Below are 18,339 nucleotides of genomic sequence, written 5' to 3' on the forward strand. Positions count from 1 at the left end.
AGATGCGCCTTTAGGTTGTAGTGATTGGACATAAGCCGAGATATCACGCGAATGAAATCACGACCTACATTCAATCCCTTGAACCATGCACTCGTCGAGACCTTAGGGATAATCGTATGTAACCAACGACCGAACTCATCTTCACTCCACATGCGCTGCCAACTTACGAGCGTGTGCTGACGAGAACGTGTTTTTGTTCCGACTGAAATCTGATTATATATAAAGACTTCTAAACCAAGGTGTCTGGGGAAATCGGCATTGAAAATACATGCAAACTGCGACTACTTTTGTACTCGCTTACCTTTGTACAGACTAGAATGCGTTTCCCTAACACGGTCTTCTAAACTTAGGTACCTGGTAAGATCGTGTAGACACTAGAGACATTGCATTTGTTAAAATTTTTTCTTACAACGCAAATATATTGAATTCAATCGAATTCGGAAATTGTTTTATTCAATCCAAAATTTGATCAATACAAACAAATGATTTCTAAGCTAAGGTAGTCCCACGTCAACCTTGCGTTAATATCATAGATATAACCCACCCATTTTTTTTTCTTTTGTTTCCAAACTTGTAAAAGTCACTCGCCGGGCAGAAATCTGAGTTCTTAGTTCGGCGGCGTCGTTCGCTACAGCTTGTACAGATTCAGGTCCAAGTAACACATCGCTTTCTGTTCGATCTCGTTGCAAAGTATTATGACAATCTGTGGCGCCGGCAGCTTGGCCACGTTAAAGCAAAGACCAAGCCCAAACACCTGCTGACTACGGTTGGTTAACTCTACCGTCCAACTGCCAGTTTCCGCAGCGCATGATTCAAGTCCCTTCCCTGATGTATCAGCCCCCGCAACTACTACTGACACGTATCACATTTAATCAGCTTAGAAAAAGAATGGTCCATCAAATCATGCGAGTGTTTATCGGCCAAATTATCACCATCTTCGCCGGTTAATCCTAGCACGATACGTCCACCACCACTAGTGGTTCGCAAAGTACCACCACTGTGAATCGGTTTCTCTGCGCTCTGCGCTATTAGGTGGACCATATGTGAAAACCTACAATACAGCAGAAATGAAATAATAAGCCATCGAACAAACGTTAATATGTAATGTTTAAAAATTATTCAAAAGAACTTACCTTTATTGTTGTTATCAGCACGGAAAAATTGAATTGATGACAGATAGTTTTTCGCGGTTGCCAAGGATGACAAACGTATGTTCAAAGCTACCGATAACGTACAGTAAAATATACCAATCGTTAGTAGGGATTGTAGAGTTTATCGCAGCTCTTTCTCAATCAATTCTGGTTCTCACCACTATTTACGGCTTCTCCTTCTGTCTCCAATTTTTTCCATCCTTCCCGTATCTCTGATCTGTCAAATCTCTAGTCTATTCAACCAAGGGTCTACACTCGCAGGTATGAATCTGATCGATTATCAAGATTCATATAAATTGTGAGGATATAAAAAGAATGTATATAATAATGAACCCTACAGGGATGTGTATTGCATCTGACATTCATTTTACTAACGGTCGGTAATATTTACAGAAAATTTGTACATTCTACTAATGTTTGGCTTACCAAAGATTTGGTAGCTTATTTTAGTAATCTGTCTTCTGGGTGTATAATAGTAGAGAGAGCTAACGAGCAAAATTCTTATCGACACGTTTTCTAGAATAGGAGCCTGTATCGACTTCTCGATTCGATTTACATAATAGGGCGCTATATTTTTTTTAATATGCATTCGGTCCTCCAAAACATTTCGATTCAATAGAATTAAGTTATCGAGAATCCGATGCTCGATCGCTTGAGAGCTCTTACCAAAATACCATCGCTGATGATTTCGTCCCCTTTGTAAAATTCAAACAAGTCTAACTCCCATTTATTAATTTTCGTTTATTTCTCTTCTCAATTACATACAGTTTCGGTTCAGCTTCTCGGCAACATATAAAGCAGTTTTGCCATAATCGCTTGCCATCGAATGTTTTGGTAATAAATGCGGTTGATATCATACAAATGTGAATCGGAAAAACACGTTAACATTAAATCCCTAAAGGCTAAATATACATTGGCAATGTTTCGAATATTCTCTTCTCTTCATTAGAATTACGGTATCGCATATGTTAAAATTTTAAACTACTTTTCGTGACAGGTATTAAAATGGAATGTTTTTTTTTTGTTAGTTTCTCCAAAATTTCAACTAGTATCATCGTGTTCAACATACGTTTATAATATATAGATTTATTTAGAGATGCATCTGTAGTTTATTTGAGCGCGTATTTGACTACGTCTTCCCTAAAGAGCTAAATTCAACAGCCACAGCTACAACTTGTCTCTACTATACTAAACATCTTTTTTGTTTTCGTTATTCTGTAATCTGGAATAATCGGAATGACCGATTGCTACACAAAACGATTTAAGCTGCCTCCTAGCTTCTAGAAGTCGGCAGTGATGACACATCTTTTTTTTTTGTTCGCTGTCCAATGACTATTTGTTCTCTATGAATGAAACAATGAAAACCCACTTACAGTTCCGTGGTCATGTGACTGGTCAGCGCTTGGACCCGCTTTGCGTTGCAGCTCTTGCAGAGAATGTGATCATCCAGCGGGTAACAGCCGCGACCCTCCGCCTCCGATGAAAGCAGCAGTCCGCAGTCCTCACATTTGTAGCAATTGATGTGGAAGCTACGATCCAACGCAACCACACGGATCGTTTCGTCCTGACCCGGCTCGGGCATGATTGGCATGTTGCAAACGCAGCATCGGGGGGCGAACTTCTTGTGGAAATCTTCGATGCAGTGAATCTGATTGGTGGCATCGACCGTGAACGGAATTCCGTCCAACGATTTACCACAGATGATGCAAGTGAAGCACTGCGGATGGTATGGCTTTCCGGTGGCTCGAAGAATGCGCTCCAGAATTGGCTTCAAACAGACGGAGCACTTCTCCAGCGTGTTGAGGTAATCCTCCTCGCAGTAGGGCTTCCCGTCCAGAGCGTAGAATGGTTTCCCCTGCAAATTTATCTGACACTGTTGGCAAGTGAAGCACGCGATGTGATAGATTTGGTCCATAGCCGTGCAGCCAGTGTTTTCGCCCACAACCCGGTCCCCACATTTCACACAAGTCCCGAAGGAGTCCGGATCCTGAACGTTATCCATCGATTGAACGAGCAAATCGGTCAAAGCATCCACCTCGGATTCCTTCTGACCGTGGTTGCGATGATGTTGATTCGAAGCGCTCGTAATCAAACTGTCGTTCGGGCTGTTAATACCTCGGGAATTAACGTAAGGTGTGTACAAAGAATAGTTTGATCTTCCCGACATTTGGCTGGTTGGACGGGGATTAATTGGTTCGTAAATGGATTCATAAGTGGTTGATCCTTGGGAACTCATATCGTATGTTCCATACAGGGACTGATGATGCATATTGTTCGCATAGATCTGATTGTTCGAAGCCAAATTGCTATACGTCTGGCCAGTTGCACCGGGACCAACGATATTATAGGTCGGCTGTGGCTGTCGACCCATAGGCGGAGGATCTGTTGCGCGTCTCAACTCGCTATACGACGAACTTACGGGACTTGGTGGCGGTGGGAACTCGTCATCATTATCTTCCAGCGTCAGCTCATTCAACGACAACGGAACCGGCAAATCCTGAGCTGGCGGCGGAGGAAGTTCATCCGATATTTGCCTCTGTGTAAATGGTTTCTTTTCGTTGTTATTATGGACAATATTGCTGTAAATCAGCCCTTCTCCATTCTTTCGATGTCCCGGGATGTTAGCATAGGTGGAATCACCCTCATAAAACCGTCCCGGCGTATTTTCGTACACTGCCCCATCCGCTTGTCCCCGTTGCATCTTTATGTCCATCATTCGTTTGTGATGCTCCAGCGCTTCTTTCTGCTGCTGCAACTCTAACGCATTATCCAGCGTTACCTTTCTGAGTCCCATCTTGCCCGGGGCGTTCCCAAATTGCGTATTCGTGTAAGGGTGCTCATCCAGTCCGGTTGGACCCGTTTGGCCCTGGAGCAACGTAGAATACGAGGGCTCGCAGTACTTTTTAACGTTGGAACTCTTGGGAACCTGTGGGGGCACCGTCGAAGGGGATGGTTTCTTCGGTTTGGGCGGAACCGCCGGTCCCTTCTTGCCCATCATCATCATTCCGGGCATGACGATCCCATCGGGGCCACTGTCCGGAAGTATGACATGTTGCTGGGAGTGATACACTTTCTGCGCCGCCTGGAGGCCAGGTATCCCCGGGAACTGTTGGGGTGTCATCCTTGCTACGCCATTGGATCCACTATCCGGAAGCATTTCGTACTGTTGCGGTTTTTGTGTCTGCTGAGGGTCATTCGATGACCTTAGCGAATGATGGGCGGGTTGTGCATTTATGTTTTCCATTGTTTTGAAAGTTTTGTGCGAAGGAAAACCACTTATACTCGAACTTTGTGCTTAACTCGAAAGAACACACCAGACAATGGGAGTTCTGAATCACTATTTCGCAAAACTATGAATCACTTATCAAATATTGGTAGAAAAATATTTGCGACTTTATTTATCAATGATACACTTTTCTAGATTCTCTTTTTGTCTGCAAGTGACATCATACTGACGTTCAGGAAGAAAAATGTTATCTATGCGCCGAGGGACTGAACATCAGATACAAGACGGATCTATGGTACTAGGTGAGGCCATTTCGTCACTAAGTTGGGTAGAGGAGCGGTATATGAAAACAGTACGGAAGAAAGTAGAAGGGGAATTATTTGCTTGTAGCGTGAAAGAGATAGACTGATCACGAGTGAGCTTCGCCACTAGCGTATTGTGTATTGTTTACAAACAAAACACAGTAAACTTCCAAGATGACTGAAGAGTCGTTTTAGCAAGTTGGCCCACCTTAGGATATACTTCTAGGCGCCTTGATCAGATATATTATCCAGGGGTACGACTAAAACGTCAAATCCCTCATATTGCAGGTGTACCCAATATTGCTGCGGTTTACTGACATTTTGGTTCAATCAATTACTGTTGTTTACAACTCGGTCCGGTTATATAGTCGAATAGTGGCTAACTTTAAACTCCATGTTAAATGTGAACACCTCCATGTGAAACCGAAATATGAAAATCGCTCATGCAGTTAGAATAAAGCAGCGCCTTTTTCGATTTCAATCCTCGTAAATGATATGTTGATAAACAAATGACGCCATATTGATTTTGATTTTGGATTGCCTATATTCAATTGATGTCTAACCCCCGATATCATCTGGCGAAGTGATTCAAGGTTATGAAGCAGTACTAGATTAAAGCTAAAAATTCAAATTGAAATTTAAATGGAAAAATATGAAGAAAATGTATCAAAATACATTCAGAATATATCAAATCACTTTTTGAAAAAAAAAATAAATCCGATAACAAAATCCTTCTATACAAATAATCGAATCTCATCTATCACAGAAATACTGAACTATTGTTGTTTCGGGGTCTACTTGTCTTAGGATGCTCATACACGGTTTAGCCAAAGTCAAATATTTGGCTCTTTTTGACAGATAAAATTTGATCAACGTGTACTGATCAAATATGTTCGACACAAAACACGATAAACAAATATTCCGTTAATTGGTGTCCAAAATATGTTTTCGGTCTTTTCGTCAAACCTGTCGGTACATGGTTGGGTTGATTCAAATATTTCAGTAATTTTTGACGTAGGACTACGTCTTACATTAAGGGTGCCAAATCAGAAAATAGGTCACGTTTTTGTGAAATAAAGTTAACGTTCATAACTATTTTTGCTGAGAACGGATTTCAACAATTTGCATACCAATCGAATCGGAAACTTTCTAAGATTTGTTTTATTTGCTGTACATTACAATCCCATAGTCTGTATATGGTTTAAATGGATAAAAATTGAAAGCATTCCCATTTCCCCATACATGTGTTCTGTCCATTTGTGTGCTTTCCCGAACAGAGCTGTCTATAACGGGCAACTTATGCAGCCGCTAGAATAGAAACAACGAAGGGGAAAAGAGAATATTGGTGCGAAGTAAACTCCACCTTGCATAGTAGGTAAGCTGCTGTCGCTAGCGTATAAGTAATGTATCTCCTCTGAGGAAAATTCTCAAAATCTTCCTGTGCCCGAAACGACAAACGCTTATTCTGCTCGTTTTGTGTTTTATGTTTCCCCTAGAGCCTTTTCAGGGTCCCCGAAACGTTTTACTAAAGAGTTATTTATAGAATTTCGAGGTATTCGCAAAAAATATCCGAAATGATAAACCAAAAAATTAAAAAAAAAAAAAGATTGCGTAGTCCTACGTCCTAAACGGTCGTGTCTCGGATACAACCCCTCGAATTTTTTTCATGTTCGATATTTGACATTGTTTAGCACCAGTCTTCCGAAAAACACTTACACATGTCCACGCGATGTGAAAATTCCATGTTTTTGTTTGAATTCGAACATGATTCTCGCTAGTGTTGAGTGTCTATCCCCAACACGAACAATGATACACAAACATAGACATGTGAAAACAAACACGATGTTTATAATTCAAGAACATCATGTACAAACATATCACCCGATGTCGTTGCTATTCATTGCTTTCGTTTCGTTTTTTTTTCATACACGGAAAGAAATTATTCATCCCAAAACATTTCTACGTAGAATACTTTTTCACAGAAACGAACTTGAAATTTAGTTCGCATTTCAAAAATTGCACGAACTAAGAGACTATAAGTTCATGCACCAAAATATATATATTTTTATAAGGGCTCATAGGGCGTCAGCCTAACGGGGCCGGGAGTTCAATATTTTGACAATGTTTGCTTACAACTATGTTAGTAATATGTAACCGATTACTCGCGATTGGCTCGAGTGTTCTCATAATTGGGATGTTGCAGTCTTCAGTGCTCTGTACGTGTGCCCGACATGGGATACTTCCTATTGGGATGCAGCTGACCGTTAATCAGCAACGACCCCCTAGTCTGCACCCCATATCTAGCGTGGTGCGTCTTTTTCGACTCGAGGAATCCAGGATAGAATGATCACTAGCCGGCGCAATCATCAGCTCGTGTAGAGTTGTCATGAGCGGTACAACCTTTGGCTCTTGTTGAATCATCAGTGGACTGCACAACCTTCGGCCCGTGCATCTGTAAAGAGTGTGTGTATGTATTGCCGCGACTAATTAAAGTTTATAGATCGTTCATGCACATTTTGCAAGTCTGATTAAATAATCCTTGGTTTCGTTCAAAGAAAACATTCTCTGAATAGAAAGAAGCTTTCTATTTTTTTTTTGCGTGCATGTTGGCAATTAAAGTCTGGGGAGCCGACTGCATAGCGGGCGACGTCGTACAAATGCTGACCAGAAAAATAAATACCCAAAAATTAGTTTTAGATGCAACCTTCAGCGGCTAAAACACACCATTAATTTCTCGATGTTATCACAAACTGAATGAAGGAAAAAACTGAAAGCTACACTTACACTGCACTACATATGATATGTGTGCATGCGATTGCATCATCCTTTCTTCTCCTCTTCTCCGCTCGTTTTATAGCTCGGGTCGCGATCGTCGCGAACAAGCAGTATTGGTCATTTGTATTCAAAGATCCAGCCAAAATTGTTGCTCCCGTGGTCGAGTGGTTAGCGTCACGCCTAACATGTCACTGCTGAATAATTCTATTTTAGTACTTGTTCAAATAGCTAATAATAGCGAATGTTACATGAATTCAATATATAAATTGATGCGTGCACTAAATAATGATATCAAATGTGAAAAACTTTCATATCAATCGATGTTTATTTTGTTCAGAACAGAAAAAGAGGTTTATTTTATTTGCCCAATATTTTTGATGAAGCACCCATTGTCATGAAAGGAAAGCATTTATTCCATGTCAACATACCAACACACCACGCGTTGAGTGGTGGTGGTGTGGTGTCCGATTCGCTTCTTCTACTCTACGCACTGCCGGTGCTTGGGGTGAAAATGCAAGAGAAACTGTACACCATGTTTGAACATCATGTGAAACATTGGGATTAAACATCGTATGTCCAAACATACCACGAATACAAACATGTCACATTTTCTAACATAGGTACGTAAAAATCATGTTTGTACTCAAACACAAAACTGTGAACAGCAGCGTGGACATGTTCATTCCGGACACGGTGTTTTTTGTGAAACATGGAAGACTGTTTAGCACTATCGGAACTAGAAGAATGGCAAAAAAAATAATTTTTCGAGTTGTTCGGTTTGCTTGTCGTATACTTTCAGAGAATTATATTGTTTTGGTTTGCGTCCCTGATAGTTTCCTTTGAAAAACATTTCAAAACGCCTAAATATATGCAAACGCACGAAATTCGAGCTCGGTACGATGATGATGTTGAATTTAAGAGGAATTAAACTTTTCAGTTCATTAGCTAGATTTAGATATACTAGATTTTGCTCGGTGTGATACTGATAGTGATCGTGTCGATTTCTCGATTCGATTTACATAACAAGGTCCACTGTTTGGATCAGCACTCAAAACAAATGAAAAAAACTAATTGTTTACTCTCTAATCTTATATTTTACCAAATGCTTTATTCTCGAAAATATCCCCTAATGTAATAGTTATTCGTTTTTTTAGATCGGTTTTTGCTTTAATTTTTTCCTTCACTTCAAATTTCGACAAGTAGTTTCTGCTCTACAAACTAGCGCGGTACGTTTTTTTTTGTTTTTGGAAAGCATCAAATTTCGTTTCATTTCAAAACCATCAGTGAAAATCCATAAAACCAATCTAATGGCTGACAGTTGTGTTAAAACATTACTTACAATAAACATACATGTGTCCGTTATATCAGTAAATAGGTGGCATACTTAAAACAAATGATCTAAACTTATCTCCTGCAATGAAAACGTTAAGCTTCGCTCGGTTTGCTGCGCGAGAGAAAATAATAAGGAAGAGACGCATCTCTGCTTATTCCGTCGAATCGGGTGACTGCCAAATGAGACGTTCCTCGTAAAAATCTATAACCAGCTGAGGACAGTGTTTGCGCGCTTCTTTAGACGACACCAACTGAGCCTTGTCCTTGTCCTTCCACTGGATGAGAAACAGAAGCTCGTTATTTGCCTCGGTAGCCCCTAGAATCTTCTCCGGAATGTAGCCTTTCTCGAAGCCGTTCATTCCATCATCACTGGAAGCAAATTCTGTTTCGGGAGCAACTGTTTTGGATTTGCTGGATTTTATGGAAGCGGTATCATCCTTGTCTTCTTCCTCTGAGGCATCATTTTCCGCATCGGATTCGGTCTTCTTCTTCGAGCTACTGGTGCTGCTCGTAGTAGTGGATGGTTTGCTGGGTTTCTTCTTCTTCTCCTCCTTATCCTTCTCTTTCTCTTTGACCACTTCCTTTTTGGCCTCCGTTCGGGTCTGTTCAAATGCTTTGATCAAATCAGGGCATTCCAAATTCTCCTTCGGTTCCCAAGTGTTAGCCGATGAATCATATCCTTTCCATTTGAGCAGATACTCAATCTTTCCTTTGCGCTCCCTTCGGTCAACAATCTTCTCTACTACGTATTCTTCCTCGCTCGACTCGCTATCTGAAGCCGGTTTGTTATCCTTTACTTTGCCCATTCTTCACCTGAGAAAAAGAGATTTTTTTTTCATTTAGCACTGCATATGAAAAAAAAAGTCTCACCTCAAAGCGTCACTAATGTAAAGATGAGCAACAGAAAACACACCACCAGTCGAAGCAAGCTAGACTCGACAAACACGTCTGTAAAGAGGCAGACAGAAAAAAGAATGTATGATGCCGCTCATCTTGGATCCACTCAAAATGTACCTATTAATCACGGGATTTCCTCGATAATAGCGAATCCAAATTTCCAGCCAGGGAATAGACCCTTTGTCACGTAAATTGGCCAATCTCCTGCTGCTTTTTGCACAATGTCAGCGCCCAAATAATTTCGTTCGGCAAACAGAAAAAATGCGCGATGGCTTCCTCGGGTTAAAATGCGAGGCGCGATATAGCTCTGACAGTTTATGCCGGCGGGATTGGCGATGCCGCTTTAGACCAGTGCTGAAGAGCGAAGTGGTATAAAAATATTTCTCGACAGGGGGTCCACTTTAATGAAACATTCATTATACTTATGACAGACATACAACTGTACTTCGAAAATTATATGTCTGTCACCATGTACAGCGCTAGAACCATGCAAGCAACTCGGTGCAATCGTTGTATCTGTACCGACCTGTTTTGACTACAATTGTACTATGCGCAGCGCCATAGATGGTCAGTGGTGAGTGGCATAAAAAAACCGAATCAGAACACTTGGTAAACGTTCTTTTCATTGACTTTCTCTGGAGTTAATCACTCAGATTGGAAACTTGTTTGTGTGTTTGATAGTATAGACATAAAAACTCTTTTCATTGAAATATGTGGTGAAAATTGGAAAAAAATTCTGATTGTCAGTTTGACATACGGTACAATGTGCAACCAAAGTATGTCTGTCATGGTACGATGGTACATGTACAACGCTGGTACAGCTGTATGTTTGTCCATGATATTATACAGTGATTTGCCTTAATGCCTTTTAGATTTTGCTTCAATTTTTAAAAAAAGAAAAGAAAAATTAGTGTGTGCCACATTAGACGAACACGGTGGTTTAAGACAAAGACGCGATTTAGAACCTTAAATTTAGGCGTGTTCAGTGTCTTGTGATATGGCGAACTATTTCTCCACCGATTTGGATTCTGCTCCAAATGCTTCAAAACTCTGAGATTATATTCTTCATTAATGGTTCGGCCAGGTGAACTTCTTAGTTGACTCTCTGATCAGTATTACCATATGTACAGGGTTTTCCATTTCGGGCTTCCGAAAGTATACAGCCCTGCGCTGACAAACGTTTGACATAGCTGTCAACCAAAGCGTCATATCGTTAGTTGAATGTCTGCCATTTTACAATATGGATCGTTTTAGCATCGCACAACGTGTTAATTTTGTTAAAGTATACTATAAAAATGATGAAAAACTGACTAATGTTTTTCGAGCATTAGGGCGATTACACATTATCCGGTTTCTGCCGGACCGGTTTGAAACCCAAATGGCAAATTTCGACCGTACCAACCTATTTACGGCGCCGTGATGCAGCCGTCTACTGCGACTACAATGTCCGGTGACCGGACAAGCATTAAATGCGATGACAGTAGTATTGTGTCGACGTCTTGTGGAGATACCAGTTTGGGAAAGCAAATGATTCTCTATAAGATTATCAGACCTTAACACAGTTTCGAATTGTTCAAACTTTGAATGAAAATTTTTACTTCATATTATGTGATTGTTCAAAACACGTAATACTGACTCTTAATTAATCATTTTTGTATAATTTTGCTGATATTTTCACCAAGACTCATCATTATAATATGAAATTATTATCAAACACAATTCTTGCTTAAGAACTTTTCACAACTTGCAAAAGAACGCGTTACTCTATTACACAAAAGACATATTTCTTAAGAAAAATTTAATTTTCATTAATAATTTTTATTTTGATTATGTGTTAATTGCACCTGAAAATTTATTTTTACTATCACTTCCCAAAAGCGTAGCACGAAGCCCAATGCCATCAACGCGCATTGACAGATGTTTGTCATGTCTGTTAGTATTGGTGCGATTCATGCAATTTTTCGTCCCATGTATTAGCATGTGTGTGCTATTGACGTTTGTTTGTTGATTTTGAAATCATTCCATAAGCTGCAAATGATATGGATGCCGAAAATTTTATTTCGCTACTGTGGAACAAGTGAAGTGATGCAAATTTCTGCTCAAAGCGAACCAATGGTCACATGCGCACGAGGTTTCATGAAGTGTTTTGCCATGGATTGTGTTCAACGGTGGGTAGTGTTATTATTCATAATTCATTAATTAACTTTTGTTTTTGTTTTGCTTACAGAAAATTTCCCTCATTTGAAATCGATACTGAACAAGTTTTAGGATGTCAACCAAATTTTCAACTGTTTCATCAAGGGGCAGATTTCAAGAAACTTCATCCAGCTGAATGTGAAGGTGAGTTTTTGTTAATTTGAACACACCAAAATCTTCTAATATTCTTATTCGGTATTTCATACAGTTCAACCTGACCCGGAACGTGATCGACGAAGAGGTGGTTAAGGCTCGGCTCGAGGAATTCAAGACCGAACTGTCCGATTAATGCTTGGTGATCGAGATGTTTCCCTGCCCGACTCTGTCAGAACGCAATCACCCAGCTATCGGTCATTCTTCGCCCAGGATCCGCTGTGCGTTGATGCAAAACGCGCTCAAGAAGCTGCTTCTGCCCCAGGAGTACGTCCTCGAGAAATTACGGCTGAGTGCGTTTCTGGACGAGGATCTGCAGAAGCAGCAATTAGATAGTGTTTGAAAGAAAAGTATGATGTAATTTTAATCACAAAGCATTATTACTGCAATGCTGAAATAAAAAAAAGTCGGGTGGGTAATGTCGGGGACATAACCGGAGTGACGTAGGACTATACAAAGGGGACAGCTTTTGTTAAATATATATTTTAAATATATTGTTTTATTTCCTTCTCCTACGTGAATACCTACCTATCTACCTGAAAAATGGATTAGTTTACTGTTTACTCTTTATGAATATGTTGATGGTTCTGAAAAGAACCTTCGGTGTTGTGTTTTTGTTATCACTCGATATTCCCATCTTGTTCGGTTAAACCTTCCTGTTTAGCTATTGCGTTTGCCACTCGCCACAGCTTTCACAGTTGGAAAATTTATTCCCATTCAGCTTGTGACATATTGTTCAGTAAATTACATTTAATGCGACGTGCCGGAGAAACACTTTGCCACTCACTGAAACTAATTGTTGCCTTGATGAGCGCCGAACCGAAGCTGCTCTGTTCTTGATGCGGGTTTTCTGATTGTCGTGAGCAGCTTTGCAAGCCAACTCGAGCACTCCGACGACCGAAACTCTCTAATCGCTGTTAGGTATACTGGTGCTCCGGCACCAATCCGTTCGGCCTAGTTACCCTTGCGGAGCAATCAGTGAATGCGACCAACAGGGAACTGGAGACCTGCACGGTTCGAGTGAGACTTTGCCTTTCCTTAACTTGTCCTCCTTTGTTACGTCCACGATGCCGATGCCGTACAACCACACGGGTTTACGGTTTGAAAGAAAATAAGATATTTTTTTGGGGTCCGCGTGTTTTATACTCTAGCGGTACACACTCACAGGATAGAGACAAATCGGCAGACTCAGCCAGAGGGGCGAGTCCAACGAGACGAACGAATGAGCGTTAAAAGGGAGCGATTGCAAAAAATACATTTATTACGATTTGTTCGCTCGTTGGATTCACATGCAGGCTAAAAAGGGTCCTTTTCAGGATCACAAAATTATCTTCAATCTAAAGAGTTTATTGTTTTGTTATCACTCGATATCCCCATCTTGTTCGGCTAAACCTTCCTGTTAAGCGATTTGTTGTCACTCGCCACAGCTTTCACAGTTGGAAAATTTCTTCCCATCCAGCTTTGTGACATGTTGTACAGTAAATTACATTCAATGCGACGTGCCGAAGCGCCACTCAGTGTCGCATTGGAGGCGATTTTAACCTGTAATGGAACATTTGCGATGACAGTGGACAGTGTCGACTTTCAATGTGGGGTCATAATTTGGATCTCTATGTACACAAATGTCCAACTAAATAAGTCGCATTACATGTCCGTCCAATTAGCTAAATGTCGAACTAATTGTAAATTACTGTACTTTCAATCTGGAAACAATTTAAGAATTGGAGAAAATTGAATAATCAGGAAAGTCCCCAACTATCAATAAGCTCAGAACAACTGCCAAATTCACATACTCGTCAGATCCTGGCAAACAAATTAAGAAAAAATCAATTTGTGTTTTATTATTATTTTGGATAATGTTTTAGAAAGCATTGAACTGTATTCCCTAAACTCTTTTTTGGAAGGTTTAATGGCCCTGAAAAGCGCCTTGTTTTATGGAATGGTTCCAATTTAGAAAACTTTGTACTCGTGGTTTTGAAAAAAAACCATTTCGAACGCCCTCGATGCCGCCTTGTTCTGGATTTGCCACCAAAGCAGTTTGTATAAAGAACAAACTTTTTTCTTCTGCTACCTGATGCCGTTTTGCGATTGCGTTTGCCACTCGCCACTCGCTGCAACTGCCTGTTGTCTTGATGTCCACCGAACCGAATGTGTTCTGTTCCGAATGCGGGTTTTCTTATCGTCGCGAGCAGCTTTGCCAGCTAACTCGATCACTTCGGCGGCCGAAACTATATAACGCCGACTAGGTGGACTGGTGCACTGGTACTAACGCGCTCGGCCTAGCTATCCTTGCGGGGAACTCCAGATCAACACGGTTCGAGCGGGATTTTGCCTTTCCCTTCACTTTTCCTCCTTTACCATGTCCAGACATGGCTGCTTGGGTTGGTTTGTTGATGTGTTGTGATGCGAACCGATGTGGTGTACGGTTTGAATGAGAATGATCGTTGCGGCAGCGGAGCGGGGATTTTTGAGCTGACTGGCTGGCTCGAGAATTACGCATGTGTGAGACTGCGACCAATGTTTCGTTCATTTTTTTCTTTTTCCTTTCCAATCGTGCTTCATTCTATTTCGCTGCTGCTCTGGTTGCCCGTTTTGGTCGGTACGATTTGAGGAGCACAAAATGGACCAATCAAAAATGGGCACATAGTGCATTTTGACAATGCTTGATATTTCACAATTATTTAATTATTTATCTCAAGAAAAATGAAATGTTATTCGTTATGATAGATGCGTAGATATATTTCCTATCAATTGATGCAAAAACCTTTGCGATCTATTGAGAAATGCTCGAGTAATAAGCGTTCCAAATCTTGCATTTTTCCCTACTTGTTCAGTGCCTAGATTTCCATTTCACCCCCTATATCTTCCGGTTAGACGTAGTCCTACGTCAAAAACACTCTAGAATGAATGAATAGGCACACATTCTCTTGTAGGCAGATTTCAAGATGATCACAGGAAGTGAACAGACAATACACATAAATAAGTAGTGCCCCTAGCTTGTTAGAAATTGTTATTATTATTGCTTCATAAAATTTTACACTTTTATCTAACCGTGTTTCTGGGACTGTTAAAAAATATGTGGCAACGGAGCGTGTGAAATAAATCATGCTGTTTGTGTGTTTAGAAATAAAATAAATTAGTGAGTGGATGAGTACACAGCAACTGGACAAAAGTTAGTTTTTGTAATACTGTTGATGACAGCCATGTTTTTTGTCCAGTAAGTTTTTCATGTTAATTTATCATTGCAAATTTACGTTGCCGTCGTTGTAGGAACTTTTGTAGAACCATATGCGCCTAACATAAACGTGTGCGCTCTGAGAATTACCGAAAAGGTTTGCGAACGTATTTTGAAATGGGGCGGAAAGGTTTATACCTCTGACCGCTCTGATCGCACTTATCGGTAAGTTGAACTTATCGGTAAGAACACCGTCCTGATGTGCGCGTAATGTCTGCGAGGCCTGCACTCACTTTGGCCGAGCTCATGGCGTGCCACACTTTAACATTCGTCCGTATGTACTCTCAAAGGAACGCAAATTTGAGCAGGTTCGTCGTTGCAACCCCAAAAGGCATATCATGAGAGGGTGAATGCCCTAAGCTGCTCAAAAACAATAGTGGAAATTCAAAAAACACGGGCTCGATCAGCTAGGTGCAGCTATACCAAGAACAAGGTACAGATGCTTGATCTTCGCTCACTCATATGCGATCGGAAAAGATGCGCAAGGGAATTGGGGAATTCACCGCTGCCGATAGCGATCGGGAACATCGCACAGAGATGCGATCAACAAAGCGTAAGCGGAAATTCTGCGGAGCAGATACGTCCGACATCGTCCACCATAGAATCAACAATAAATTAAATATTATATCGGATGTTTTGCTAAATAAATACAGATTGTAATTTTGTGAAACTGTACATTGTGAATATATGTTTTATATAACTAGTGTTTTCATATGAATATAAGTAGTTCTACCAGAACTGTATTTTGTTTGTTGATGTGATGCCGGGTGTTTCTCCGTTTTGTATTTACTGTCGGCATTGCGTGGATAGCAGTTCGAACTTTTGTTCGCCGACAGCAATTTGTGGTGCGGAAAAGGATTTCCCCATACAATGTTGGGAGCTGGAAATTGTGGGCTGTCGAATTGAGCCAGCCACCCAACAGCAATCAGTTGTATGTAGCAGAAATATTTGCAGCAATATTTACCTGTCAAACCACTGTATAAACAAATGCATGTATGTGTATGTGAAAGATGTACGGTTTTGTGTAGCGCGAGGTCTCTTTCACATTGTTATCCGGTTATCCGTCCAAACCCAGCGGCGCTTTTTGAAACCGGTCCGGCTGAAACCGGATAATGTGTAATCGCCCTTAGGCAAGGCAAAATGCTGAATTTTCGCATCAAATTTTCTTCAGCGAAGAGGCACATTTCGAGCTCGGTGGCTATGTAAACACCCAAAATTTCCGTATATGGGGCTCAGAAAATCCACACGTGATTGTTGAGAGGCCATTGCATCCGCCAAAAGTCACTGTTTGCTGCGCATTATGGTCTGGTGGGGTCATCGGGCCGCATTTCTTTGAAAATGAGGACGGCGAGACGGTAACTGTGAATGGTGAGCGCTATGGCCGCATGTTAACCGATTTTTTTGCCACAAATTGAAGATATGGATACGGATGACATGTGGTTTCAGCAGGACGGCGCCACGTGCCACACAACACGACCGAACATGGCCATATTGCGAACGAAATTTGAGGGACGCATAATTTCGCGTTTTGGTGATGCCAATTGGCCGTCCAGATCATGCGATTTGAGCCCGCTAGACTTTTTTGTGGGGTTATGCGAAAGATCGTGTCTATGCCAACTCTCCGCAAACTCTAGAACATTTGAAAGACAACATTCGTGAAGTTATGACCGAGATACCGCCCCATATGTGCCGAAAAGTCATCGAAAATCACCTGTTCCGGATCAAGGTGTGCGAGGAAGCCCTAGGGGGACATTTGAATGATGTTGTATTTCACACATAATGGCATAAACCAAACTTTAATTTGAAATAAAAGTTTCATCGAAATTCGAATTCTAAGTGTGTTTTATTTCAATTTACTTTCGGAATTTAAAGTTGGAAAACCCTGTACATACAGGAAACTAAATTTTTTTTCATTATTTTATTCTTTTTTCATTCATTCATTTTATTCAAATTCTGTACGATACAGATTACAGATATTTGTCAAAAAAATACAAATAGGTACAATTTTTTAAGTGTAAAAATCAGCCCTCCTTGGCATGAATCAAAACAGAACTAAAATTTTCCAGTTCTACAACCATCATATAATATTTGCCGTGTTTCAGGATGAGTATTTACAAGAGCTCCGTGCCATAAAAGTAAAATTGCTCCGAAAGGAACTCACTGTTTTATAAAACAGACATATACAGGATTGGTGGACACGATGCCTGGAAATTAGTCACGATCCGTTTTTAGGGCATCTCGTGTATAATGCCTCTATATTTTATGCCTCACTCCTTGACAACCGCCGAGAGTTAATAATTATCAGTGAAAAACGATGTCAAACATACAATTCCCTAATCTGAAAGTCAGCATTATATCCAGACATCCAAACTATCCTTAGTCTAGTCCAGTCTTCTCATGATTCGTTCAGACTGTTTCAGATTTTCGAAAATAACTCAACGCCATCATTTACTTCACTGTTAATAAGACCATGAAGTGATTTTAACAACAGAGAAAGCTGTTTGGGCTTTTGTTTTCTGTTTTTCCGTTCGCTTCATGTATGCTGCTGTTGAGAATCTTCTCGATGTAGGTAACAGTATTTGGAATACAACTCGAATGATGAATAGCATTTGCAGAAAAGGTGGAAAGGAATGTCTCAAAATAAGGCAAAGTTTGAAAGACTAGATTTAGCTAGCTTGCTCAAAACGCAGTCGGGCAGATTGTTTGTGTTGAGAACATAAACTCTTTCTCTGACTTGAAGGGTCTGTTGATGCTACAATCGAAAAGCCAAGAAAAACGAATGTTCTCTCACAGAGCATCAACGTTGGATCGGTAGAACTACAAATGTATGGGGAGCCTCAAGTTACAAATCGGCCACAAAAATTGAAGAGTTCGCATCATTTATGTCGTCAGTATGTACTGAATAGGACGTTTGATTAATATCAAACTGAAGCAACATATATGATCATTAGTTATATGGAAGATGGTCAATTCGAGGAGCCTATCACACATTTTCGTAATCTTTTTGATTGCAAATAAATCAACGGACTTATCACTAATCATTTGCTTTAGTTATCCAAACTAGATGGATAT

General features: G+C 40.5%; 2 protein-coding genes and 1 long non-coding RNA gene across 3 annotated transcripts; all 3 read right to left on the reverse strand.

The window, feature by feature from the left end:
* Positions 1-1,872: 1,872 nt before the first annotated feature.
* LOC129775781 (lipoma-preferred partner homolog) lies at positions 1,873-4,618 on the reverse strand. The gene has a single exon (XM_055780871.1). It carries the CDS (start codon positions 4,393-4,395, stop codon positions 2,521-2,523), a length of 1,875 nt encoding a protein of 624 aa, XP_055636846.1. The 5' UTR covers positions 4,396-4,618; the 3' UTR covers positions 1,873-2,520.
* A 3,890-nt stretch (positions 4,619-8,508) lies between these two features.
* Positions 8,509-9,987, reverse strand: LOC129776684 (chromobox protein homolog 1-like). Its single transcript, XM_055782478.1, has 3 exons — positions 9,801-9,987; positions 9,657-9,734; positions 8,509-9,599 (listed from the first exon to the last, which is right to left on the reverse strand). The coding sequence occupies exon 3, from the start codon at positions 9,590-9,592 to the stop codon at positions 8,939-8,941; it is 654 nt and encodes a 217-aa protein (XP_055638453.1). The 5' UTR covers positions 9,593-9,599; positions 9,657-9,734; positions 9,801-9,987; the 3' UTR covers positions 8,509-8,938.
* A 5,912-nt stretch (positions 9,988-15,899) lies between these two features.
* On the reverse strand, positions 15,900-16,365 carry LOC129776045 (uncharacterized). Its single transcript, XR_008743051.1, has 2 exons — positions 16,232-16,365; positions 15,900-16,161 (listed from the first exon to the last, which is right to left on the reverse strand). It is a non-coding gene; the product is annotated as an uncharacterized LOC129776045 (long non-coding RNA).
* Positions 16,366-18,339: the final 1,974 nt, after the last annotated feature.

Source organism: Toxorhynchites rutilus, chromosome 3 (genome assembly GCF_029784135.1).
Source record: "Toxorhynchites rutilus septentrionalis strain SRP chromosome 3, ASM2978413v1, whole genome shotgun sequence".
Lineage (NCBI taxonomy): Eukaryota > Metazoa > Arthropoda > Insecta > Diptera > Culicidae > Toxorhynchites > Toxorhynchites rutilus.